General features: G+C 42.8%; 1 protein-coding gene across 1 annotated transcript; it reads left to right on the top strand.

The window, feature by feature from the left end:
- The first annotated feature begins 1692 nt into the window (after positions 1–1692).
- Positions 1693–26969, top strand: Rnf20 (ring finger protein 20). The gene is made up of 21 exons (XM_032907681.1): positions 1693–1866; positions 2011–2155; positions 2904–3058; positions 7939–8106; positions 8212–8359; positions 8646–8828; positions 11333–11451; positions 13520–13666; positions 14607–14684; positions 14856–14975; positions 18656–18835; positions 19907–20042; positions 20363–20484; positions 20602–20966; positions 21986–22103; positions 23077–23226; positions 23616–23828; positions 24520–24645; positions 24765–24905; positions 25519–25620; positions 25899–26969. Exons 3-21 carry the CDS (start codon positions 2930–2932, stop codon positions 26073–26075), a joined length of 2922 nt encoding a protein of 973 aa, XP_032763572.1. The 5' UTR covers positions 1693–1866; positions 2011–2155; positions 2904–2929; the 3' UTR covers positions 26076–26969.
- The last annotated feature ends 404 nt before the right edge of the window (positions 26970–27373 follow it).

The following is a 27373-nucleotide window of genomic DNA, read 5'->3' as shown; positions in this document are numbered from 1 at the left end:
ACAGCAGCCATTCTCTCTCTCTCTCTCTCTCTCTCTCTCTCTCTCTCTCTCTTTCTTTTATTGGATATTTTTATTTACATTTCAAATATTATTCCCTTTCCCAGTTTCCCATCCATAAGCCCCATCCCATCCCCTCCCCTACTTCTATAAGGGTGTCCCCCTCCCCATCCACCCCACCTTACTGTCCCCCCCCAACATTCCCCTACACTGGGGGTCCAAACTTGGCAGGACCAAGGGCTTCTCCTCCCATTGGTGTCCAACAAGGCCATCCTCTGCTACATATGAAGCTGGAGCCATGGGTCTGTCCATGTGTACTCTTTAGATGGTGATTTAATTCCTGGGAGCTCTGGTTGATTGGTATTGTTGTTCTTATGGGGTTGTAAGCCTCTTCAGCTCCTTCAATCCTTTCTCTAACTCCTCCAACAAGGACCCTGTTCTCAGTTCAATGGTTTGCTACAGCAGCCATTCTTACATCCCTGTACCTTTCTTCGATGTCATTGGGTAATTTGCCACAATTTTGGAAGCCATACAGTTTTTCATGAGCAAGTCAGATCGATTGCCTTTCTATCATTAAAATGCATTTAGTATAATTGAATAAGATATAGTTTATTACTAATACACAAAAAAAATTCAACTCCCAATTAATTTTAAACATCCTGGTACTGGGCTGGCAAGATGGTTCAGTGGTTAAAGATGCTTGCCATCTTGAGTTCAGTCCTTGAGACCCAAGCCCTGGAAGTACAACCCTGCCCCCAAAATTGTCCTTTTGAGGTTTACATGTGGGCACTCGAACACATATGCACACATTTTAAAAAATTATATTAAGATTGGTACTGAGATTACAGACTAATCCACTTATTCTTATCCCTCTGCCCCGTGTGCTTTTGGTCAGTAGCTTATCCTCCCCAAACACTAAAGCAGTAGTTTTCGAACCTGTGATGAGAATCCATAGTGGGAAGATGGGATGGGATGAAGGTGTCTTTTTTAACCCTACAAAAGACTAAAGTTCTCCGGCTGAGTGTAATTTGTAGGTAGTGCTAAACTGAGTCTCATTTATTTTGGGCTTCCCAGATAAGGGCGTCTCTGTGTAGTATGTTGTATTTATCTGCTTAGTTACTTATTTCTCTGCGTAGCCCTGGCTGTCCTGGAACTCGCTTTGTAGACAAGGCTGGCCTTGGACTCATAGGTATCTGCCTGCCTCTTCCTCTTGAGTGCAGTGATTAAACGCAGAGTGCTACCATTGCCCTGCTGGAATCACGCTTGAGGAAACTAAACAGAACTGGAAGTCAGTCAAACCCCTAGAGTTTTATGCAGAACTTTTTCATCCCTTTTGCCATTCGAAGATGGACAGGGCCATCAACCAATTAGCAGTTCGGATGAGAGCGGACAGACAGGCCCCCTCCCGCCCCGCCCACGGAATATAAACAAAACGCTTTCCATTAGTAATAATAGCGGGCTTTTAAGGCACAGCCCAATACTTTTTTTAAACGAAAACAAACAAACAAAAAATCGCATTCAATGCTTCGCGTTGAAGAGGTTGGTCACGTTAGCTCTGAAGTCTGAATCAGTCTCCGCCCCCCTCAAGCAACACAGAGGAGGCGGCACTCTCAGAACTCTGCGCCCTCCTAATACATCACTTCCGCCCGGCGACCTTCTCTTATGTCACTTCCGCCCTCTTCTTGCAGTGTATGGCACGAAGTTGAAGCAACTTCCTTTTCTTTTTCCCTACTTCCTCTCCCTGCCTCCGCCTCCGTGAAGCTCAATCCCTCTTGGAGCAGGTCCGAAATGAGGGATTGATTCCCGCACCGCCCTTCGTAAATAACCCCTGGAAGCTGCGCGCCCGCGGCGGGAGTTGCTAGAGCCCAGGTTTGCTCTGTTGTCCGGTGCTCCCGGGCCCTGAGTGGCGAGGTCCCATCTTCCCGGCCTGTGGCTTGCCACGCCGGAGGTGGCGGCCAGCGCTTTCCATTCAAGTTGCGCTCCCTCCTCATCTCTTGTTTCCTCTCTTTCCAGGCGAGATCCAACTCCGATTTCTGCTTGCCATAGGTTCCTTGTCCTGGAGTTTGAATTGGAAGCCGGCGGGGTGTAGACTCGTGATGGTCGCGTTTCTCGCGGTCTAGCATCCATTCCTCCTCCTTTAAGCATCGGAACCAGTCAGGTAGGAAATATTGAAAGTGCACCCCGACTGAACAAATAAAGAAACGGGAATTGTTAACAAATTCGTCTCTTAAGGCAACCCGGCTCCCCAGGGAAGCGCTGGCGTGCTCACCTAGGTCTGACATCTCTAGAACTGCTCAGTGAGCCTTGAAAAAGCTTTGCAAAGAGAAGGCTTGCGTTTCTGGGTGCTCAGTGTTTATCTGACATTATGCTAAATTGTTTCTATAGTTAATGTCATCCGTTCTTTGCAGTAAGTCTAGCAAGCATGTTGTTCCTGGTATAGGAAACTAAGGTTTGGAGATAACCGACTTGTTTAGGATTCATGACTTAGCTAACATTTCCCACGTCTCTTTCAGCCCTGAGTCTTGGAATACTTTAATCTTAATCTCTGTCATAAATAAACCATTCTCCTTTTGATTTTTTGTTTTGGTGTCTCAGGAAGTGAGAGTCCTGAAATTTATTCATAGCGTCTCTACTCTTTGATTCGTATTTTATTTGTTATTAGCATCTGATGTAGAAACCTTTAATCCTGTCAATCCCATTCCTCACAGATTTGTTTTTCCCTTCCGTGTCTGTCCCTGGATTTAGGATTGGTGGTTTTTGCCGTGGAATTAGTAGATTTGGGTTACAGAGTTGTCCAGAAAAAAAATTACTAGTTTTTATATACAAGTACTCTATATTGTGGCTTACCTGCTTATCTTGATTCAGTTCTTTTTTTTTAAATTTTTGTTTCTGTTTTTTTCATTTAGAAAAATAGCTGTCATCTTATACCAAGATGTCAGGGATTGGAAATAAAAGAGCAGCTGGAGAGCCAGGCACATCTGTGCCCCCAGAGAAGAAGACAGCTGTTGAAGATTCAGGGACCACAGTGGAAACAATTAAACTAGGAGGTGTCTCTTCAACGGTACGAGAAAACGATATCGTGAAAGTGTGCTTGGCTTCTGTCCGTTGTTTCCTGAAAGTCAAAGTCGATGGAAGCTTTTTGAATTAGGAGAGAAGCATTGGAAAAGAAGAGGGAAATGGGTGAATTGATGTGGTGGCCAGTTCTTAATGTGAGGTGTACTCAAGTTTGATCTGTATTTGCAGGATGTGCCTCTGGGGTTTTTTGAGAGTCTGACTACAGTAGTCTTTGTTATAGTTAATTGGCACTTTTCCCTTACTGAAAATTTGGTGCCATGTTCTGACAGGCACTGTAGCAAAGCCTTTGAGAGTGCCAGTGCTAAATGAGAGTGAGATCCGAGTGCCTAGGGGGTACTCTCAGCCATCCTGTATTAACTACCTTGTGCCTGTGCTTCTTGTGAAATGAATCTGTAGATCCTGTGTGGGACATTGGGTTATGATGGCGACAAAAAGGAGATCCCTGTAAAGAGTTAAAACGTTGTCTTTTTAACACAGTGTGTACTCACAAGAGTGAACTATTAGTTGTTATTGGGCTGTGTAATGTGACACACAAATAGTTTTTTTTTTTTAACAGTAGTATCTTTTACACATGAGAAGCTTAGCGGTCTTGATGTGGACAGGATTCTGTCTTTGGAATTTGGTCAAGGGACTATAAAGTGCACATGTTTTCCAGTTGTGTTTCTTGTGTATATTGAGGCCGGGGTTCGGAGAAGTTGATTTTTTTTTTTCAGTCATGACAAGATCCTACGTAGTAAATTGTTAACGAAGTGTCATTTAGGGAGATGACCTGTCCAGCTTGGTGCCAGAAGGTGGTTTTGTCTTAGCAGTGTGCACCCTAAGTGCATTTATGCCAATGCAATGGCGTTTATGCCATAGGGAATGACTGTGTTACTTGCTGGTGGCTATGCTTTACAGCCCTTACCCTTTAGTGTGCAGTGTGGAACCAACAGGAAAATAGATGGATGGATGAAAGGAAAGCAAAGTGAATATTCCAGCTTGCACTTTAGCCAGAGCGGAACAGGGAGCCCCCAGAGGCTCCTGTGGGAGGAAAAAGATAATCACAAGCAGAATTGTTCCTCTCGTTTTCCTACTCCCCACATCCACTGACAGCCTCATGTTTCCAAGGGTAAGGATCTGCTTCCTCCCTGTGCTGAAGACACTAATAAAGAAGAGTAATATATAAGTATTAGACAAAGGCTGAGGGTAGATCTCAGCGGTACAGTACTTGCCTGGTATGTGGTAAGGCCTTAGGTTTAATCCCTGGCCCTGAATGTATGTGTGTGTGTGTGTGTGTGTGTGTGTGTGTGTGTGTGTGTGTGTGTGTGTTTTCATGTTCACATGCATGGGCATGGGCAAACTGGAATCTCACACTTTCCTGCAAGGCTCCAAGTACAAGGAAAATAGTTGATATATGATCACACGTGTATCAGTGCACAGCTGGTTAAATAGTTGGATACAAAATGACCCAGTCACTGGGACTGTTGTCTTAACTGTAAGCTTGACTGAAAAGATGCCCAAGTCACTAATGATGGGTAGTCTGAAGGTCTGTGAAGGTGTCCAGATCCTCCACCATAGAGCTCTTGGTGTGAGTGACTGTAGCAGGGAGGAGATGTTAGCTGTGCTGGGAGCCTGGGTGACCAGGTCTGATTCTGAGGCCTGCATGGTGCCTGTCTGTTTGCTGTCAGCCATGAAGGTAAAGAACCTCCTCTAACACATCTACCACAGAGCCAAGCAGCCATGGATCAAGCATTCCAAAATCATGAGTCAAAAGAAATCTCTTGGGGCTGGGTAGATGGCTCAGTGGTTCAGAGCACTGACTGCTCCTCCAGAGGTCCTGAGTTCAGTTCTCAGCACCACATGGTGGATCATAACCGTCTGTAATGGGATCTGATGCCCTCTTCAGGTTTTCCAATGAGCCAGCTGAGGTTTGGAAACATGAAAAATGAGAATCCAAGGGATTCTTGAGTTGTGAACGCTGGCTGTCCACTCCAGCTGCCAAACCTGGCTGTCTGACGGAACAACATTAGAAATACTTGCTACAGACAGGACATTCGAGTCACCTGAGCGAGAGATACTGTGAAGTGAATAAGGATTGGGGAGTAAGGTTTTTCTTACTGTGCTCGGAAAGAGTATGAGAGGAGTGTGTAGGAGCTGTGGAGAACGAACCAGTTTGTTTTGGTTTGAATATTAAAGTTTAGAAATTGGATACAGCATTGGGTACAGTAACTTTAACTGTGGAATCAAGCCTGGAGAAGCCAAATGAAGAATGTATTTGTTGGAGTGAAGGGAGACATTGCATTTAGCAATAGGTACTTCACTGAAGACTGAATAGCTATGCTGAGGTAGTGGCAGGGCTGATTGCAGTGAACTTAAGAACATTAGGGCAATTACAGAGACTGGAGAGACAGTGCTTTGGATGATTGCTGTAAGAACAAGGAAGATAGAGCGGGAGCTCAAGTGAGGGGGTAGGGGGCACAGCTAGCTTTGTGAAATCAAGGGAAAGCTTTTGATTTCATTTTAAGATTGGAGATATCAAGCCTGTTTCTCTGTTAGTTGAAGCGCATTGAGAGAAGACATTGATGATAAAGCAAAAAGAAGAGACAGGTACTGCTGTGATGCGCTGGAGTAGGAGAGGGCAGTTGTAATGCAGTGCACAAAGGCTGCACAATAAAGCAGTTGGCCTTAGCCAGGAGCAGGTACAGTTATCTGTGTCAGCAGAAGAAAGGCGGAGGGTGCAGGGTCAGGTAGAGGTTGATAATTAGCAGTAGTTTGAAGAAGTAGGCATGTGCATTCTTTTCTGATTGCTTCTGGGTTTTCGGTGAAATGTGAGAGGAAAGTTTGGGCGTTTGAAGAGAGATAGAAGATATGAAGAGAGGTTGTATCGGGAAGTAGAGCTGTAGCAAGTGATGGTAAGCTAGATGCTAGATCTGGAGATGGGACATGACCTGAGCAATTTGTAGGTAAGTCCAGCAGCAGTGGCAGATGATACGATCTAATGTTCCAGTCTGCTAAGGAGTTTTGAGCAAGAGAATAGCAATGGAAAACAGATAGCATCTGCCTTTAGGCTGGGGCCTCAGTGAGTGTAGGAAACTGCAGGGATTTTCTCATACAGTTTCAGTTACTGCCAGAATGGGAAGGCAACTTTCAGTCAAGAGAAGAGCCTGGGTGAGTGGCTTAATGTTTGTTGATGCTCCAGTTGGTGTGAGTCTAGGAGAGCAAGGCTGAAAAACGAGGCAGACTAAAGTCTCACGCAGTAACGACTTTATTCAGAGTAGCAGGCATTTTATATTCTGAGGATTAAGAAGAATCACACAAGTAATGTATGCAGTCACAAGACAAGCTACCCATGGCAAATACATGTTTTTCCATAGTGGCAGATGAATAACAACTGAAATAAACTACTCCTATCGACTACACCTGGGAGGAACATGAAAACACATTTGAAGGAGTCTCTTTAAGCAGTTCTTGCTTTAAAACTCAATTTCACCAATTTCTGCATAAAACAAGACTTGTAGTTGACATTTTGCAAAGCAGCCTGCTCACCATCTGAGTTTATTCTGCTTTCCTTTAATAAACTTTAACTTTTGTTTAAGAAAAAGAAAATCAACAACAGAACAAATAAATTTCGGCCTTTCCACCTGCTATTTCTTTGTGATATTTTCCTCTGACTGTTTCCCCGCTCCCCCGCTCCCCCCGCCAGCTTCTCCAGGGGCAGAAACTAGAGTCTAAATATAGGAAGGCCTGGGGAATTAGTGATGGATGAGAGTATTCTGTTTGCCTTGCTTTGTTTTAGAGACAGGATCTTTCTTTGTAGTCCAGGCTGTAGAGAGGTGATTTAATCCATCAGCATGGCTGATCTGGCAAGGGATCTTATCCAAAGACTGTCTTGGTCCGTATGATCTGGCTGGAATGCAGACACTCCCTGGATTGCAGTATGAAAGTTCTGTTATGGGGACATGAGATACCCAGAGAGACATGTTTTATTCAGGAAATGGGAAGCTGGATTGGAGCAGGGTTCTGGATGATTCCATAGTATGTACTCTGGAATAAAATTTATCCCTGAAGCCTAGTGATGGGGATAGGCATTTGGCATTAGAGTCCAAAATACTGACAGACTGGATGCTCTCTCTCTCTCTCTCTCTCTCTCTCTCTCTCTCTCTCTCTCTCTGTGTGTGTGTGTGTGTGTGTGTGTGTGTGTGAGATGGTTCATCTAAACCTATGTTTAAATCACCTGGTAATGGGACAGATATTAGAATAGAGATAACCCAAGTGCCAGGATCTTGAGTGAATGGAGTAGTGCTTAGGAAGGAGACAGTGGACTAGCAGTATGTGGAGCTTCAGTGTCGAGTTACTTTGGGAAGATTCCTATTAGAGCAGTGAGATGGCGAGCTGGAGAGTCTACTATACTTGCTGATTCTGGTCGTGATCATACGCCTGCTCCTTCATTTCTTCTGTTCCCACTTCTTACCTAATTATTTGTTTTAAGATTTCTTTGTGTATGTGGGTGTACATACGGAGGCCAAACAGTGTTTCTCAGTTGCCATCCACCTTGTTTTTTGAGACAGGGTCTCTTAACTTGGCCTGGACCTCACCAATATTAGGCTAGGCTGCCCTGGCCAGCCAGCTGTCCTCAGGCATCCACCTGTCTGTATCTTCCCTGTGTTGAGGTGACAGCATTTGCCACCATACCTGGCTTTCTTAGAAGCAGGTTCTCTTGGGTGCTCATGATTGTGTGACAAGCCCTTAGCACCTGAGCTGTGTCCTCAGCCTCAGTTAAGATTTATTTATAGAAAATAACTAATGAACTAATGTGAACTTATTGAATTTAAAAGCTCATTTGTTTAATTTTTTGTGGAGACTAATGATTCTGGTTTCATGAGGTAGGAGGAATTAGACATTCGAACACTGCAATCGAAAAATCGTAAGCTAGCAGAAATGCTAGATCAGCGGCAGGCCATTGAAGATGAGCTTCGGGAGCACATTGAGAAGCTGGAGCGACGCCAGGCCACCGACGATGCCTCACTCTTGATCGTGAACCGGTACTGGAGCCAGGTAGTTCCTCGTCTTTTCACCCCTTCATATCGGCCTTACCATCCTTAGTGCGCTTAGTTTCTCAGCTGGTGTCCTTGTTTGTTTACTCCATGTTCTCTTCTGTAGTTCGATGAAAACATCCGCATCATCCTTAAACGTTATGATCTGGACCAGGGTTTGGGAGACCTACTCACAGAAAGGAAAGCCTTGGTCGTGCCAGAGCCTGAGCCCGACTCTGACAGCAATCAGGAGCGCAAAGATGACCGTGAGAGAGGCAAGTATTTGCAGGAGTTGTGTCGTGGAGTTGGTTATCTGGTATTTGATATTGAGCTTTGCTGTGAGCCTCTCCAGGTGAGGAGGACGGTGGATTTTGCTATTCCTAGCTTTAAAAGAAGCTTGGGGGCTCCTTTTTCTCTCCCTGTGTCTGTGAGGTATTCTGTGACTGCGTTAGCTACTAGGTTTTTGAAGTTGAAGTTTGCTTTGAGGCTCTCCATTTGAAGGAACATTTGCTATTTCCAGATGTATAATCTGGGGGGCTTTTTTTCTCCCCATGTTCTCAGGGGAAGGGCAAGAGCCAGCTTTCTCTTTCCTTGCTACTTTGGCTAGCAGTTCCAGCGAGGAGATGGAGTCCCAGCTTCAGGAGCGCGTGGAGTCCTCCCGCCGCGCTGTGTCTCAGATTGTGACCGTCTATGATAAACTGCAAGAAAAAGTGGATCTCTTGTCCCGGAAACTGAACAGTGGAGGTGAGGAGAGAACCAGGAGACTGGGAGCAGTGGGAAGGCAAGAACTCAGCTCCGTGAGGCTCAGGATGCAGCTTGGTTGTACTGAGATTGTGTTCATACTATATAGAAAGTATACAAAATGACTGCAGATCTCTTTCTCAAATGCAGATGAAATACCTTTATTTCAAGTTTTCAGCAATAGCGCTGGTCTGGTTATAGTATATTTTAGGAAAAGATTTATTGTGTATATGTATGTGAGTGTATAATTATACATGTGAGTGCAGGTAACCGATGAGGTCAGAGGAAGGCATCAGGTCCCCCCGGATCTGGAGTTGTTGGCTACCTGATATGGATTTTTGGGAACTAAACCGGGGTTCTCTGCCAGGACAGTACACTCTCTTACCCACTAGCCATCTCCCTAAACCTCTGTTGTAGTATTTTAGCCTCCCTGATTATCATCAAGATATTTAATGTTTTAATCTCTTAAATAAATTAAATACAATGTACTTTATTTACTAGGTAAGCAAATAAGAACTGTATTATTCTAGAATTTTTAAGGAAATTTTTAAAAATTGCTTCTATTTAGTGTGGTAATTAATATGCTTGTTTATTTATTTATTTTAATTTTCTATTAGATATATTTCTTATATTTCAAAGGTTATTCCCCTTCCCAGTTTCCTGTCCATAAGCCCTGATTCTCTCCTCTCCCCTCATACTGGTATTCCCCCCATACATCCCCCTTATTACCCCCTTCCCCATATTCCCCTGCACTGGAGGTCCAACCTTGGCAGGACCAAGGGCTTCCCCTTCCCCTGATGCCCCAACAAGGCTATTCTCTGCTACATATAATATGCTTACTTATTTATATTTTATTTTTAATTAGGACACCATTAGGGTGGAGAGGGAATGGGTGTGACTACTCCTCCCTATTAGTATAAGACAAGCTGTGTGAGGCTTCTGTCTCCCATGGTTCTAATCGACTATTCAGAGGGTATTGTTAAACCACACTAATGTGGGGAATATGCAGTGTGCAGAGGTTATTTTCATGCTACATTTGATGTTTTAAGTGAATATCAAGTACGTCATTTGCTGTATTTGTAAAGGAATTAAACTGAATACATAAAACAGTACTTAGAACTGTTTGGAATTCTGTGTCTACAAGATTGTTCAGCATTGCTCTTGCACACAAGCCTGATAACAAGAGTTCAATGTGTGGATCCCACAAGGTGGCAGGAGACAACCAATTCTTGTGGGTTATCCTCTGATCTCCAGATTCACATGCCTGTACACACAGGACAGACCCATGCACACACAGAGACAAAAATTATTTCTTAGAAGGTGTTTTAAGATCAAGTTTAAGTTAAAAAAATTTATTATAAAATCTAAATAGCTAAGCTGCTTGTGACCCAGAGGAAATCTGTGTTGATAAAAAGGTAAAATACATATATTATGAATTATAATATTGAGTATTGACTTTTTGGAAGTTTATTTTCACCCACGGGTTTGGTTCTTATTTAGATTTATGGCTTACTTATTAATGTACTGAATATTCACTAGGTTTTAATTGAATTTTAGGGCCTACCTTTAGAACTTAGAATATTAAAAGAACAAAAATTTAGGTACTAGATTTTAACTCAGGTTGACTCATAGTCACCGTTTATTTATGTATTTATTTTGCCATGGCTATGGGATTGCCTATCTTAAAAGTCTGACAAGTGATTCAGGGGGGGCAATCCTACATGGAAACTGGGAACCCATGACTGGACTGATGTGTGTTGTATGTGGTTTCTGAGAGCAGTAATAACCAGTATGTGGGACCACTTTTTCCTGGAAACTCTAACGGATAATGTGTGTCTGGAGACTAATTGGTTCCATTTATATCACCTAGATTGAGCTGTAATTGTTAGGACTATTTTAGATACCTGTATTCAACATAATGAATTCTAAAGATGTATCTTATACATTTGTAAATATTATGTACATTTTTGATTTTGAGCTTCAGAGTTGTATTTATCATAAGCGAGTTCTGTGTTCTTTGTGCTTCAGGATTTTTATATGTGATTATTTGAAGATAGAAATTATGCTTCCTGTCTCTCCACTACAGTAGAGAGATGCTTCATGTTTCTATTAGTTAAGAATAGCAATTTGTGATTACCTTAAAGTAAAATTGTATTGCTTTAGTTTTGACACTGCTTAGAAATCTTGTCTGTTATAAATTCTAAAGTGTCTATGTTTGGTAGTGATAGTTGTGTGTGAATAAAATCATATGGCCTTCATTTATTTGCTCAAGGCATTTGTCTTAACAGAGATGAGAATAGGTGATGGTTGCAGGTTGACTCATCTGTGTAACCAACTACTGTCACCTAACCAGAGTACTTCTGTGTCCTGTGAGATAACACCCTAGGTTACTTTCTGACATTCTGAGGACAGTGGGGTGAGCTGGCAGGTTGATGCTTTGATGCAATCGATGATTGTGAAACTGAAGACTATTGATACTAAACTAAAGTGCAGCTCTTCTTCCTCAGATAACCTGATAATGGAGGAAGCTGTACAGGAGCTGAACTCCTTCCTTGCGCAAGAGAATGTGAGGCTCCAGGAGCTGACAGATCTCCTTCAGGAGAAGCATCACACCATGTCTCAGGAGGTATTTGACCTGAAAGGACTAACAGCCATTCATACTTAGTAGCTCTGGCTGACGACACCACGTCAGAATTGTGAGAACTTTGAGAGGTCACTTTGTTTTAAAAGACATACTTATATTGAAGAGAGTGTGGGGCAGTCACAGTCAACTCTAAGAGATCAGCGTCCATGGAAAGGTTAAAGGAAGAAAACAACTTAATAATTCTCTTTGTGCCTCTGTTTAATAGATAGGTCAGGATCCTCATCATGTGAAGAAATGCCACAACACAATTTAAATCCTAAATGATCCCTGCTCTAAATGTAATAGGTTGTGAACAGTGGTACCGAGTGAATAGCTAAGTGAGAGTTCAGCAGAGTGCAGGGAGGAGGCTCCTGCATTGATGAAGCCATAGGAACTTGAGGAATGTGAGTTTTCACTCCAGACTAGACCACAGAGAGTGCCATGACTATCCCATGTCAGAATTAGGTATCTGTCTACTAAAGTGCTTATGAGAAAGTGACGAAGCTTTGGATGATCCCTCAAATGCTTCAGATTATTCTCTTATCTGCTGAAGCTTGACCTACTTTGGTTTGGCTACCAGACTTCATGTTGATTGGTCACTTACACATCATCACGTAGTCACTCGGTACCCAGTGATAAGCACTACATGAATATTACTACTAAGGGCACAACTCCTTCCATTTTACTGCTGAGGAAACCAGTGAAGAATTAGTGTGCAGTCGAGAGCAGGTGATTAGAAAATATGGTTTGCTGATGGATTTGTTTAATCTCAGAGCCATGTTTTCCCTGCACTGCTTCCTGAGCTCTGCTGTTAGGTTTGCTTGGATGCTCATGGACTTTCAGAGCAGTTAGAGTTAGGGAGCGTTTACAAATGGTGGGAGTGTCATATTGTAGGGCACTAACTAGGTGTTATCAAGATAGAAATGTCTCCTGCTGGCCTTTCCCAACTCTCAGCAATAGTAAGCAAGGGCCTCTCTCCTTTTGCTCTCTGGGCTCGTGTGTAGAACCCATGGCTCACATTGCTCTTTCCTTTCCTTCTTCTAACTCTTCTAATTCTTCTTCTAATTCTTCTTTTCTTTTCTCTGGACCACACTGAGTGTTCTAAGAAACAAAGCACACCCTGCCTCATCTTTTTAGCATAGCCTCAGACTTACACACTATTATATGTTTTTGGCACTAAAGTTGTCCAGGAGCAAGAGGAGGAACAGATCCATCTCTTAATGGGAAGATTGTCAGAGGGAAAACAATAAGCTGAGAGGTTTGTACAGAGTAGTGGGAACATGGGGCAGTTCCATAATCAGGATGCTGTGCAGCAGTAGCTGGTTGATAGCTCCTTAACTGGACAGGGCTGCTGAGCTGGCTCAGTGGATACAGCACTGGCCACGCAGTTGAGATCCCCATAATCTACCTAAAGCTCAGTGCAGTAGTATTGATTTGTAATCCCAGAACTCCACTCCCTACGACGAGATAAGAGGCAAGGACTGGACATACTTGGAAGTTTGAGGGCCTGACATAAAATTCTGGCTCAAACAAGATGGAAGGCAAGGACTGATGCCTGAAGTTCTCTGTTCATTTCCATATACAAGCTATGGTGTGTTTATGCACACACATGCACACATGCACACAACCTGATTGTAAACTGCTCAAGAGTCAGCCTAAATACAGAAGTTTTTCTTGTTCTATAAAGATTATCATTTCTGGATATGTAGTTAGAGAAAGTTGGTGGTAAGAGATATTTCTGTTTTAAATTATTACTTTCTAAAGTATTTGATAAAGGATGTTTTCTTTCTAAAAGAAAATCTTCATTATCTGAAGGATCGTGGTCTATCTAGGGAAACGGTACTTTTCAAAGGTAGAAAGATTATTAAATCTTAACTGGTATTGTCCTTGTGAAAGTTCTTAGCAATTGCTTGTTTTCATTATTATAGCACTCTAAGAACTTTTATTTTTAAATTTGGGTGTTGAATTTTTTTTCTCTAATTGTATATGAGTAAGGACTAATTTTATGGAAGTTGGAACTCTTGACTCTATTCTTTTGTTATATTTCTGAATGCTTGTCTTTGGGATGTAGTTCTGTAAGCTGCAGGGTAAAGTAGAGACAGCAGAGTCACGAGTGTCCGTCTTGGAGTCCATGATTGATGACCTGCAGTGGGATATTGACAAAATTCGAAAAAGAGAACAGCGGCTCAACCGGCATTTGGCTGAAGTCCTAGAGCGGGTCAGTGCTATTTATATAGGCTTTTAAAATGACTTACAAATGCAGTTTTAATTAATGTGTATGTGTGTATGAGGGAGGGAATATATGCCATTGTGTGTGCAGAATGTGGCCAGAAGAGGGCATTAGCTCCCCTGGAGCTGCAGTTACATAGGGTCGGGTAGCTAAGCATGCGTGCAGGGAGCTTCCAGCGGGGCTCCTGCAAGAGCAGCAAGTGTTTTTACCTGCTCAGCTATCATTCTCCAGCCTCTCTGCCACGCCCACTAGCATATTCTTTCTGTCTTTGAGACTTACATAAATGTATACCATGTATCTTAATCCTATTGATCCTCTGCAGTTCTTCCAGAACTCTTCTCCATATGTCTCCATGTGTTCCCCTCAACTTAATGTCTTTTTTTTTTTTTTAAATAATTCACTGACTACCATTTGGGTTTCTATATGCTTAGAGTGGGCAACATACCAAAGACCACACCACAGATAAAAGTGACTTTCCTCCTCTTAGCAGCTGTCAACTGCCAATGCTCTTCAGTGAGGGGGAAGGTAAACTCTTCCCCTTTCCATGCTAGTCTGTTGATTAATTTGATCTTGGGAAGGCAGCCATAGCTGCTATGAGTTCATAAGCACAACCACTGTGCCATATCCAGGAGACACTGTTGTTAATGCTCCCACCTTGTAGCCCTTAACAGTCTTCTCGCATGCGTGCGTGCATGTTCATGTTCTCCCATTTTTGGCTGAACACTTGGTTGTCACTTGTTCCTAGTACTTCAGCTGTTTAACTGGTTGTATGCTTGTAGTTACTAACATCCACTACAAATAAAAGCTTCTTTCTCAGAAAGGATCAGCCAGATGCTGCTATTTGAGGAAGAAACATCCTTTGAATGACTCTGGTCATACAACTGAAGTCTTCCGGCCTCTCACTAAAGAGTCATTGTCTTCTCTGTAGGTGAACTCAAAAGGCTATAAAGTGTACGGAGCAGGGAGCAGTCTCTATGGAGGCACAATCACCATCAATGCCCGGAAGGTACGTCTGCCCCACCTGGGACATGGTGTTTGACTGGGGACAGGCCTTGTGCCTCGGGTCTGCATTGGTTCCCAGGTGACACAGTGGCATTTGCAAGAGTAGAACAGAATGTGGGAAGCATGAAGTGGGATGATCTTCATTCTCATCTGATGCTTTCCTGATCCTTTCTAGTTTGAGGAAATGAATGCTGAGCTTGAGGAGAACAAAGAGTTGGCTCAGAACCGACATTGTGAGCTAGAGAAACTTCGTCAAGACTTTGAAGAGGTCACTACACAGAATGAAAAGTTGAAGGTAGGAGACACAGCTCTGAAGGACAAATGATTTGTTCATCAGCCTGTGAACCTGCATACTTTATGAAGAACAAGAAAAATTTGGCCAAATTTAGCCTCTTCCATGATAAAGGTCAACAAGTTAGGTATAGAAAATTGTACCTTAACACAGCAAAGGCCATTTGTGACCTGCCTATTGCTAACATGCCCGGTAAAGAGTTGCAAGATTTAGGATGTTTACTCTTGCCTTTCTTGTCAGTATCATACAGAAGCTCAGTCAGAAGAAATGGGCATGGGTAAGAAAAGGGCTCCAGGTTAGAATGATTGGAGAGGAAGGAGTAAAGTTGTCTCTGTTTGCAGGTGCCATGATCCTACATGTAGGGGTCCCTGAGAGAACTAGAAACGAGTTTGGTAAGGTTGAAGAATGCAAAATCACCAACAGACTCAATGGAAGCGGTCTCATTTTATATAGCAATAAAAATAGTAAATTTAACCAAAGATCAGTGTATAATAACACTGTGTAGATAGAGTGGATATTATTCAGCCTTGAAAAAGGAAAGTTAGTCATTTGCGGCAGCATTGATATACCCGAGGGATATTATACTAAGTGAAATAAGGCAGGGAGAGATAGACAAATAGTGCTTGAAACATACAGATGCTAAGAAAGTGGATCTCATAGAAGCAGAGAATAGACTCGAAAGGAAACATACTGGCTGGAGACCGAGTTCTCAACACAAAGGAGATTTATTTGCCTCAGAGGGACAAAGGGCAAAGAGTAAGAGACAAAGACAGGAGATAGAGGGCGAGGGAGAGGGGGAAGAGAACAAGGAAGAGGGAATAGTGGTATTTGTTCCAGAGAACAAAGAACTGCCTCTGGATAGAGAGGAGATCTTGGGACGTAGAAAAATGACAATTTACAAAGGTAAACAGGGACGCCCCGTGTTAAGATGAGGTTTTAATTTTAACTGGGCATGTTAGTTAGGTGAGCCAAAGGGGGCTTTTGATTTCTGGACTTCAATATTTTGATAGCTGGACCATGGCAGTCAGCCTTAGGAGGAAGATGTGGCCAAATAAGGGAATAGGCTTTGGTGACTAGCTGGGGTGTATGGTGAGAGGGCATGTGACTAATGGAAGACACTGAAGAGAGGTGAGAACAACGTGGGAGGCATCGCAGGAGATAATCAGTGAAGTCAGGAGAGTTTGTTGGATGATGACCTTGACCTTAACGCAATGGACAGAGGGAGGGTGGAGGAGAGGGAGAGGGAGAGAGAGAGAGTGAATGAATGAATGAATTTGTCTGTGTCTGTGTGTATTGGAGAGATGTCTTTGGTTTAGTTATGTTTTATAATTGGCAGTGTGGGATTTGTTCAGAGTGTTGATATCTGAGGATGTCTGCATAGTTAATGAGTTTAGTCAGTCAGTTGGTGATGGATATCTGGCAGTCATTTGGGCAGAGGAATAGTTTGAGTGTGAGAAGAGGAATGGGATTTGTGGGGAGCTGGTGATCTTGAGTGAATAGGAACCAGAGGGTGAGGATGAATGTCGATAACGGAGGGGTCAGCCTGATGTAGTTGTCTTGACAGGAAGGGGCTCCATCTATATAAAAACGTAGGCAGAAGTAGCCAAAGGCCCCTCTCGTGTGTGAGAGGAAGAGTAGGAGGAGGATTTCGAGAACTCTTTGACAGGAGTGTCGAAGTTCTGGGTCGGAAAGGCGAACATTCTAAGTTTAAGGAAATGTTTGAGGCAGAGAGGAAGGAGAAGGTCTAAAGAAGTGGGTGGAGAATAGGAGGAGTTTGGGAATTCTGGAGGGTGAGTGTGTACATGGAGGCTGAGGAAAGGACAAAAGCCTGAACATTCACTTCAGATGTCAGAAAGAAGAGCGTTTAATTCTTAGTTGTGGCATAAGTAGCAGGCCTTTGGTTGTTAGGCTCAGGTCTGAGGAATTTTTTCTGTAGAGAACGAACTTGGGAAAATTGACCTTACTTTGACAAGGCAGAATACAGTAGTCAATCCAAAAGTGTCCACAGTTCATACAGTATCCTGGTGGCAGTTTTTCCTAGTGGTTACCATCGCCACAGTCCAGGTGCAGGGTTCTATCTTTTTTAGGAGAGCCCTTAAAGTTTGTTGTTGTTGTTGTTGTTGTTGTTGTTGTTGTTGTTGTTGTTGTTTTGTTAGCACTGGAGTCTCTGTTTATTGGGAGAAGTTTCTGTTGAACGTTTTAAATGCCATATTCAGTTCTTTGAGGAGTTTGAGGAGCAAGTACTTATTAAGTATACCTGATTTTAACCTTGAGAACATATACAGGAGACTGAATAAAGCCTATTGTAATTAATCGTGATTGTAAGTATAGCTATAAAAGTTAAAAAAATTATGAGGTAACTGATAATTGTATGTTTTAATTCTCTTCAATACTTTTTAATAAAGTTATTACAGCTTTTTATAAGATTAGAACTTGCAGCTTTATCCCTGTTAAGTTTGACCTTTAAAGTCTGAGTTGAAGATTTAATTGGAGATCTTTTAGCATAAAAATAAACCTAAATGTAGTAAATTTGTCATAAAAGAAGATTGTTCTTGTAGGATTGAGTTTAAGCAGTAGACAGTGTCAGGACAGGAAGGGTTAATGAGTTGGGAAAGTATCAAGGGCCTTGACAGAGGAGGTGGGAGATAAGACTAAATTATACTGTAGCTCCCTTGGTCGTCAACACTGGAGAGCGTGGCTTCAGGAGGAGGGAGCAGTACTGAAACAGCTGGAACAAGTTGACCGAGGAGTGGGAGGAGTTGGAGGAGTTCAGCTGAAGTAGCCAAGTCTGGGGCCTAAGGGAAATGGTTGCTGTGGCCCAGAAGGAAACTGAAGTGTTGGAGAGGCTGATGCTCCTGCATTTGAGCTTTTACTCCTCCCCACCAGGCCAAGCTGGAATGATGATGCAGAGTGAGCAGGGATAGCACTGGGGAGTGGGTGGATAGCTGTGGAGAATGGGTGTGGGGGAGGCAGTGTTGGAGCCTTACCAGAGTTTAGGTAAGGCAGAATGGAACTGGAGGGTATTTTGTCAGCTGAGGGCAATGGGGAGTTGGGGAGGGGACAGCTGCTCAGGCCTGATGGGTGTGGCCTGCAGCCTCAGTGCTAAGTCTGTAGGCATCCTGGACTGGTATTCATTTTTGCCTATTAGAATTGTCCTTTGCAGAATCTTAGGGGAACAAAGAAGAATCTTCTAGAAGTCTTCCTCATCTTTCTTTGATTCATAGACTATCATTTATAATTTATTTCTAGATTAAGGAATAATGAAGATATTTGCACTAAAAGGAAAAACTTCATAAACATTCTTGGAAAATTAAATCAAATGGTTGCTTTGGAAAAACATGACCATTTTTGCTACCAGTCGTAATTATTTTCTCTGTGACAGTGAATAACAGTTACTGGGGTCTTCATCTGTGATTTAGAGCAAATGTCCTGGTCAGGTCAGTTTTACTCAGCTCTTCTTTGGATTAGAGTTGAAACAATGTTAAACACATGTCAAAATAGTGGGTGGCCTGGTTTACTCAGGGACTGAGTTCTACCCAGGAGTGGTAGTCTCAGTTTCATCATTTTTCTGAGTAGTGGTTCCAAGTGAGTGTCACATTGGTGAGTTATTTTCCCACGACTGACTTGTGGGACATACATGCTTTGCTCTGACTCCGGCTTGCCTTTTGTCGGGCCTTCCTAAGGTGGAGTTGCGGAGCGCAGTGGAGGAAGTGGTTAAGGAAACCCCAGAATATCGCTGCATGCAGTCACAGTTCTCTGTCCTGTACAATGAGAGTCTACAGTTGAAAGCTCACTTGGATGAAGCTCGGACCCTGCTTCATGGCACCCGGGGAACTCATCAGCGCCAGGTTGAACTCATTGAGGTAATATTGAACTTTTCTGTTTCACTGGTGGGTATGGGAGCCAGCAGTCTTACCACAAAGCCAGCCATTCCCTCTCCTGCACTGTCTTCTCTATGGGATTGCCTGACTAATGGATTTTGTGCCTCTACTTTCATGCATAGTTAATATCCCATTCCACAGTTAATATCCAGTGGGCATAAGTGTAAGACAACAGAATTCTTGCCCTCATGGATCTTATGGGAGAATGCTGCTATTAAGGTGCTGCATGATTCAGTGGTAGTTGTCTGAAGATGTGCTGATGGAGAGACAGAGCATCTGATTTGTCTGTGGTGTCTTCCTGATAAGGAAGTGGGTGGAAAGATGGAAAGTTTGTTGATGTGCTCCAGCAGTGACAGCCTTCGTGAAGCTGTGCCTATGACTCATATGTGTGGGGACATCAGGCAGATACTGCCATTGTGACATTCAATGCACATGTAGTAGGCAAATTATTTGAAGGTATAACTTTTATTTTGGTATTTATGTTCACTTTTATGTTTTCTGTACTCCTTTTTAAAAAAGATTTATTTACTTGTTTGTTTGTTTATTTAATGTATGGGAGCACACTGTTGCTCTCTTCAGACACCAGCAGAGGGCATCAGATTCTTACAGATGGTTGTGAGCCACCATGTGGTTGCTGGGACTTGAATTCAGGACTTTTAGAAGAGCATTCAGTGCTCTGAACTGCTGAGCCATCTCTCCGGCCCCATTTTCTTTACTCCTTACGGTGGTGTTTAAAGTAGCTGGAGTTTTCATGTATGTTGGCTAAAGAACTTGATGCTAGTTTATGTTTACACCTGGACAGTTTATGGTTCTCCAACTGAATTGTAATCTCAGAGCTAGAGGCCATTTTCTTTATTTCTTCATTGTTCTACTGGGTTATGAAGTCATGTTTCTATATCACATCTGGTGTTCTTTAAGTAGAGGTAGTGTAGTGGAAAATTTCAGACTAAGTTTTCTTTTCTCAGCAGTGTTTTTATCTTTTTAGACTGTTACAGATTGAATTTAGAGGTAGACTCAAGCGATATGAATGTTTTATTGGTTCTTTATCTGCAGCGAGATGAGGTTAGTCTGCATAAGAAGCTAAGAACTGAAGTGATTCAGCTGGAGGATACCTTGGCCCAGGTCCGCAAGGAGTATGAGATGTTGAGGATAGAGTTTGAGCAGACCCTTGCGGCCAATGAACAAGCAGGTAGAGTCATTCTTGTCCTACCCTGTGTTCTGTCTGTTGTAAACTCCTTTGAAATAAAATTTGGTTCTCGAGCTTTGTTAATGCTAACTTAAACTCAGAGGACTCAGTAGTACCTGGAATGGAATCCTGCTACTGATTTTGAGCCAGAGCCTTGTGTTTGATTTAACTCACTCAAGCAATTTGATTTTTCGTCCTCTGAGAGGGAACATTTCTTTCAGTACCCTCCCTTCTATTTAGAAATTCCCGATGTGCTCTGAGCTTTCTCTCCTTGTGCCTTTGCCCTTCTTAAGGATCCCAGTATTGCTGCTGCTGTTTTTCAGGCCCCATAAACCGGGAGATGCGGCACCTCATTAGCAGTCTCCAGAACCATAACCACCAGCTGAAGGGGGAGGTCCTGAGGTATAAGCGGAAACTCAGAGAGGCACAGTCTGACCTGAACAAGGTGACCGGGAGCAGTGGAATAAGCATTGTTCGCCGCAGTGAAGGGGAGGGTGGTCTGAGTGAGGAAGCAATGTGCCCCACTGAGGTGATGTGCGTTTTCCCTGGCTTCGTCTCCTAGACGCGTCTGCGCAGTGGCAGTGCCCTCCTGCAGTCGCAGTCTAGTACTGAGGACCCCAAGGATGAACCCACGGAGCTGAAGCAAGACTCTGAGGACCTCGCCACTCATTCCTCAGCATTGAAGGCCTCCCAGGAGGATGAAGTGAAGTCTAAGCGGGATGAGGAAGAGAGAGAACGGGAAAGGAGGGAGAAAGAAAGAGAGCGAGAACGAGAACGGGAAAAGGAAAAGGAGAGAGAACGAGAGAAACAGAAGCTGAAAGAGTCAGAAAAAGAGAGAGATCCTGTTAAGGATAAAGACAAAGGGAAGCATGATGACGGAAGGAAGAAGGAGGCAGAGGTCATCAAGCAGCTCAAGACTGAGCTCAAGTACGTGAGTGTATAGTGACCCAGAGCCTGGACCTAGGAACGAAGTGTGTGCAGTTCGTACAGTTAATGTGCTCTCAGCGTTGAGTGTGATGTGTAGCCGACGGCCTGCCTGGCTGTTTTGCAGTGGTGCTAGTGGGTAGGTACCAGGGCAGCCCTGCGTAGGCACTTACTTCTCATGAGTCCACATTAAGGGAACAGGTAGCACATTGAAGTAGCACACCCAGGAATTATTGGAAATTGACTACTGCTTTTCATTTAAGTAAATTACGATGTTATTTGTATTTTAAATTATCCTACATCTCTAATCTTAATGTATCTGGTAATGTATTTGTAGTTGACAGGTTTGGTTGTATCCTATCAGTTCCTTAGGCAGGTTCCTCCTACAGATTAGATGGAAGGATGTTTGTCCCAACATCACACATTTTCCTGTTTGCTCCTATTTTACCATTACTGACTCTGGTGAGACTAGCTCTTCTGACTTTTTATGGTTTATACTGTGTGATGCTTGAATTTAAGGGTTTGCTGTGCCTAAAGTGCTTGAGCTCAGATGTAGTTAAGCTTAATAATTTAGTAAGAGATGAAGTGCTCGTGCTCAGCTGATGTTTACAACTGCCGTTGTCAATTCTAGGACTAGGAGTTTATTTTTTCCTTCTGTTTGATTTTTTTTTTTTTAAAGGTAAACGCGTTTCCCCCAATAAAAATGATCTGAATGATTTGACTAAGTATATCCCAACTCTCAGCTTCTGAGTGGCACCATTTGAATGTGCCTGTGTCCTAAGTGCCACAGCTACTTTATGTTGTGGAAATAGACAGGAATGATTCGTATATTTGGCTTTCTTTTCTGTGCTTTCCAACTGTGTTCTGTAAGTCTGTTAATAATCTATGCAAAATGTGTCTGCTTTCCTTCATAACACAGAGTAAACGACTGTTGAAAATTGCGTTCCATCCCAAATGTGCTTGCTCCCATGCCCTCTGTTTTCTCAGTCTCTTGGTTCTTTTCCTCTACCTCCCGGTCATAGGAAAGCACAAGAGAGCCAGAAAGAGATGAAGCTGCTACTGGACATGTACCGCTCTGCCCCCAAGGAGCAGAGAGACAAAGTGCAGCTAATGGCGGCCGAGAAGAAGTCAAAGGCAGAGGTAATCATTCTGTTAACTGTCATCCTGGTGAACATCTTCATTTGTGAAGTTGTCCTTTGTATTTTTCATACATAATGTTCAAGTTTAAAAAGTTTTGGAAAGAGGAGGGCCACTGACTGAAAACAGTCTTTTAAAATTCTTTGCAAGGTAGCAACTTATCTCAGAATTACAAGAACTTGGAGCAGGTTTTTAAAAATTTGATCCCTTAGTTGATCGTGAGAAATTATTACCACTTTATATTTATTATTACTAGAGTGAGTCTCTTTGGTTGCATTTGAAAGGAATATTTTTAAATTAATTTTTAATATTTTGTGTGTAAGGATGTTTTCCTTGTCCGTATATCTGCATCCCATGTGTGCCTGGTATCCATGGAGGCCAGAAGTACCTGGTGCCTTGGAGCGCAGGAGAGGACCCCTAGAACTGGGGTTAGAGATGCTTGTGCAATACCTTAATGTGAGTGCTAGAAATTGAACCCAGGTCTTCAAGAAGAGCAGCAAGGATTCTTGACCACTCAGCCATCCCATTAGTCCTGAGATGAATGGCTTTTTGTTTGTTTTGTTTTGTTTGGCTTTCTCTATGTAGCCCTGGCTGTTCTAGAATTCACTGTAGAAGCCAGGCTGCTCCAAACTCTCCGATCCACCTACCTCTGCCTCGTAAGTGCTAAGATTAAAGGTGTGCAGCACCATGCATGTCCTAAAAGGAATATTTTTATTCTTGACAATTTGAGCCCTAAGGAGAAGACAGTTTGAACTCTTCCAAAGAAGGCTATGTAGTAGGCAAAACCTGCCTATAGGTGCATGAAATGCAGGACTGATAAGTGGTGTGCTGAACTGCCATTCTCAGTTTGTCATTTCTCCTGTTCCACCATGCTTTGATGTTTGGTTATGTGGCCCTTCCGTTTGTATATAATGTTGATTGAGTTTTGGAAATGTTTGGCGACTTAGATTTTTACATATTCCTTTTCCTCCTGTAGTTGGAGGATCTCAGGCAAAGACTTAAGGATCTGGAAGATAAGGAGAAGAAGGAGAATAAGAAAATGGCTGATGAGGATGCCTTGAGGAAGATCCGGGCAGTGGAGGAGCAGATCGAATATCTGCAGAAGAAGCTGGCCGTGGCCAAGCAGGTGGGCACTCCTCCTTTGTCAACACTGAGTGGAAGTCTGCAGGGTAACTCACTGTCGGTGCAGGCTGGCTTTAGTCCTACGGCTGTCTGTTATAACTTTTATCCTTTGTCGTTAGTGAGATCCTTGTCTGCCATCCTTCTCATTTTATTCTGTGAATTTGAGTGGCAGATTTTACTTTGAGTAGTAGCTGTTGTTTCAGACATTGTTTATTGAGGGACCTCTTCTTTCTCTGCTGATTGGAACTGATGCATATACTGATTAGAAAATAAAATTTTTTATACTCTCTGATTATAGACATATGAAACTAATGCAGGCTATCAGAAGGAAGGTCTAGTTTCCTCTGCTCATCCTTTGGCAGTGGCAGATTTGCTAATTGATCCTCATGTTAGGAGGAAGAAGCTCTCCTGTCTGAGATGGATGTCACAGGACAGGCCTTTGAGGACATGCAGGAGCAGAACATCCGTTTGATGCAGCAGTTGCGGGAGAAGGATGATGCAAACTTCAAGCTCATGTCAGAGCGGATCAAGTCTAATCAGATCCATAAGTTGCTTAAAGAGGAAAAGGAAGAGTTAGCTGACCAGGTTTTGACACTGAAGACTCAGGTAATTGGATGAATGGAGTTCTCCATCTGTGGAAGTGGGAGCTTTCTGCATGAAGGCATGCTGATCATTGAGGCAGGCTGCTTTTCCTTGTGTGATAGAATGCTGCAGATTAAGAGTTGGTTAGAGTCTGGGTAAATACATTTCACGCCCATACACTTCCCCCAAAGACATGGCTTTTCTTTGACCTGACTGCCTCTGGATATTGGAATGAGAGTTTGTGAGTGAGAGGCCGGAAGTAGGTCTGTGATTTTACTTTTTAACCTCTTGGTATTGTTTGATTCTATGTTGTGGATTAATTTTAAGAAAAAGTCTACTTTAGAATCTCTAGCTGTTCTGAAAAAAATGGAGTGAAGTTTGGTTTGAGTCAAGAGTTATGTTCTGGTTGGAGAGGCCTTGTTTTGAGGATTAAATAGCTACAGAAAATGAATATCTAAGATTAACTTTCTATTCTTGGCAGTTTGGAAACATGTCTTTTTGGTAGGTTCCCTAACTGAATATTCATGGATTATTTTATGTGAAAAATTTAAGACTTCAGCAATTGTAATCTTAGATATATTTTAAAAGGTTTATGGAAAAGTCAGCAATATGTTTCTGATATGTTGTAATTTTTGAGGATGTATAGGTAAGTGGAACATAACTGATTTTATTTTCCTACGTCCTTATATTAAAATCTGAATTTTCTCCTACACAGGTAGATGCCCAGTTACAGGTAGTAAGAAAGCTGGAAGAGAAGGAGCACCTGCTTCAGAGTAACATTGGCACAGGGGAGAAGGAGCTGGGGCTTAGGACCCAAGCCTTGGAGATGAATAAACGCAAGGTCAGCTGACCTCTGTAACAACACGGTTGGGCAGGCTCCAGAACCTGCCTGGGTGTTTGAAGTTCATCATTCCCGTCTCTAGAAGAAGGGGTAATAAGGTAATGTTCTGTTCTACTTAGGCAATGGAGGCAGCCCAGCTTGCAGATGACCTCAAAGCACAGCTGGAACTGGCTCAGAAGAAGCTCCATGATTTTCAGGATGAAATTGTGGAGAACAGTGTCACCAAGGAAAAGGACTTGTTCAATTTCAAACGAGCACAGGCAAGCACTGTTGTCTTTGACTATATTCACCTTCTCAGTGCTTTGCGAGGGCTGTGGTGAGTGTTGTACACCAAGAGCTGCTGCATCTAATGGCCTTGTGGGAAGGGAAGGGCCTGGCATTGTCTGCTTCAGGCCATGTTCCCTAATAGGGAAACAAATTCAGGCAAAATGGGTGGCCTGGTAACCTGGTAAGTCGTAATAAAGCGAGTAGAAGGTTAAAATCTCACTCTCATTTTTCTCATGCCACCTGTTCTTCATGATAGCTTCTGTTCTTTCCCATAGCTCAGTAAATTAATCCAGGTCTGCCCACCCTCACCGTCAGTTACCACAAAGTAAAGCAGCCTGCCCTGAGATTCCAGGCTGTGTCTTCATTGGCCTGAAAGTGCTCTCATTGATGCAGCTCTAATGGGGATGAGATTAGGGCTGTCCCTTCTAAAACCAAAGTGTCCTGTAACCAGGTATTTGTAAGTACTTACATCCCTAAAGAGAATTGGACATGAAAGACAGAAAGTTCTTTGGTTTACAGTACAAACGGTCAAGTTGGAGAAATTCTTTGTGTCAGAAAAGACAGGTCTGGGAAGTGTGTGTAGCTATGTCTACTCTCTTGCTGCAGGAAGACATCTCTAGGCTCCGAAGAAAGCTGGAGACAACCAAGAAGCCAGACAACGTGCCCAAATGTGACGAGATTCTGATGGAGGAGATAAAGGACTACAAGGTAAGAAGCGCCAACTGTGTTTGTTGGGGCTGGAAGTGGTCCACTAATGCCGTGAGAAATAGACACTGACCTTTACCCCAAGGCAGAAGTCTGCTGAAGAACTGAGAGAGACATTGACCCTTGTGTGAAGTCAAGCAGAGAAAGGGTTATTTTCAGGGAAAATGGCAGTCTTCCTGAGCACTGCAGTGGTCTTGGTTATTTGCTCATTTGTCACAGCTGTGTGGGTCATGACCTTTATTTATAGTTCCTCAGACTCTGATTTTTTTTTCTATTTCTAGGCGCGGCTGACCTGCCCTTGCTGTAACATGCGTAAAAAGGACGCAGTACTTACCAAGTGTTTTCACGTTTTCTGCTTTGAGTGTGTGAAGACGCGCTATGACACTCGCCAGCGCAAGTGTCCCAAGTGTAACGCTGCTTTCGGTGCCAATGATTTCCATCGCATCTACATTGGCTGAGTGCAGTCAAGAGAGAGAACTGGCTAGGCAAGCACTTACTCATCAGTCACCAGGCCTCTACCTCTCCCTCCGTGACAGCTGGCCGGCTCCCTGCTCCCCGGACTGTCCAGGTTCTCTTCGCCAGTAGCCAGAGAACATTCGTGAAAAAGACTGCAAGTCTTGGAGTTTAGAATGAACTAGAAGCTAGTAGTGTTTGTCTTCCTATCAGCTTTCTTTGTGTCCTTTCAGAGTTTTCAGCATTTTCTTCTTGGGCAAAGCCTGTAAACTTGGATTTACCCATCCTCCTGAAGAAGTCAGGTTGATGGTTTTGACACTGAGAAGGGAATGTCATAGAGTGAACATATACTATTATGGAGTAGTGAACTTTTAGAAATAAGCTATCGATGGGCCCCAAATTCTTGATTTGGTAATAAACCTTTCTAAACTTAGGTTGTAAAATGGTATAATTGTGATAGTCTCTCCTGGAAGGTTCGAAGCCTTAATGAAATTATATCCAGGATAAGTCTATCTCTCATTTCTAGTAAACTGACTTTTTGGGTCAGTTGGACTTCTTGCTAAAGTTATTTATGTTTTAAGTATTCAAATATTAATAGGTTTGTTTTTTTTTAATTTCTTAAGGCCAGAATGATTTCAAACATGATAGTTCCTATGGTTTTGCTTTTTGTTTTTTTCCTCCTGAAATCAGACTTAGTACTTAAGAAGCAGCAGGAATGGATTATGAAGAGATCTACGTAGTCTAGGATAAGATCCAGAGAGGGGTTGGTGAATTATGAATTACTGTCATCATCCTCTCAGAGGGACTCTTTGATTTCTGTTTTCCAGAAGATTCTCAGTAATGTTTCTGTAGGATTTTAATATTCCATATACTTTCAATTAAAGCAGGATTCAGGTTTCTCTTGTGTTTGTGGTTTTCTTTGTAAAGACTATTCCAAAATTGAAATTTTAAGATGGGTGTTTGCTGTTTAGCACAGGCTGGTCTTGAATCATGACAGTTCCCCCTTTTCAGCCTTATTGGAGCTAAGATTGGGGTGGGGTGGTGGTGGGGGGAGGGGAGGGATGTGTGCCACCATGCCCAGGGAAGCGAACTCTTTGAACAAAATTAAAATTAAGAGGCTGTCTTTTTTTTTTTCTAAGATTTATTTATTATATATGAGTACACTGTACCTGTCTTCAGACATACCAGAAGAGGGCATCAGATTCCATTACAAATAGCTGTGAGCCACCGTGTGGATGCTGGGAATTGAACTCAGGACCTCTGGAAGAACAGTCAGTGCTCTTAACCACTGAGCCATCTCTCC

Source organism: Rattus rattus, chromosome 7 (genome assembly GCF_011064425.1).
Source record: "Rattus rattus isolate New Zealand chromosome 7, Rrattus_CSIRO_v1, whole genome shotgun sequence".
In the NCBI taxonomy this organism is placed as follows: domain Eukaryota; kingdom Metazoa; phylum Chordata; class Mammalia; order Rodentia; family Muridae; genus Rattus; species Rattus rattus.
This window is presented reverse-complemented; position numbering and strand designations above follow the sequence as displayed.

Coding starts and splice junctions, on each gene's coding strand:
- Rnf20 (XM_032907681.1), top strand. CDS start 2,930: ATGTCAGGGATTGGAAATAAAAGAGCAGCTGGAGAGCCAGGCACATCT. Junction 8,107..8,211: donor TGAACCGGTACTGGAGCCAG/GTAGTTCCTCGT, acceptor TCTCTTCTGTAG/TTCGATGAAAACATCCGCAT. Junction 11,452..13,519: donor ATCACACCATGTCTCAGGAG/GTATTTGACCTG, acceptor TTTGGGATGTAG/TTCTGTAAGCTGCAGGGTAA.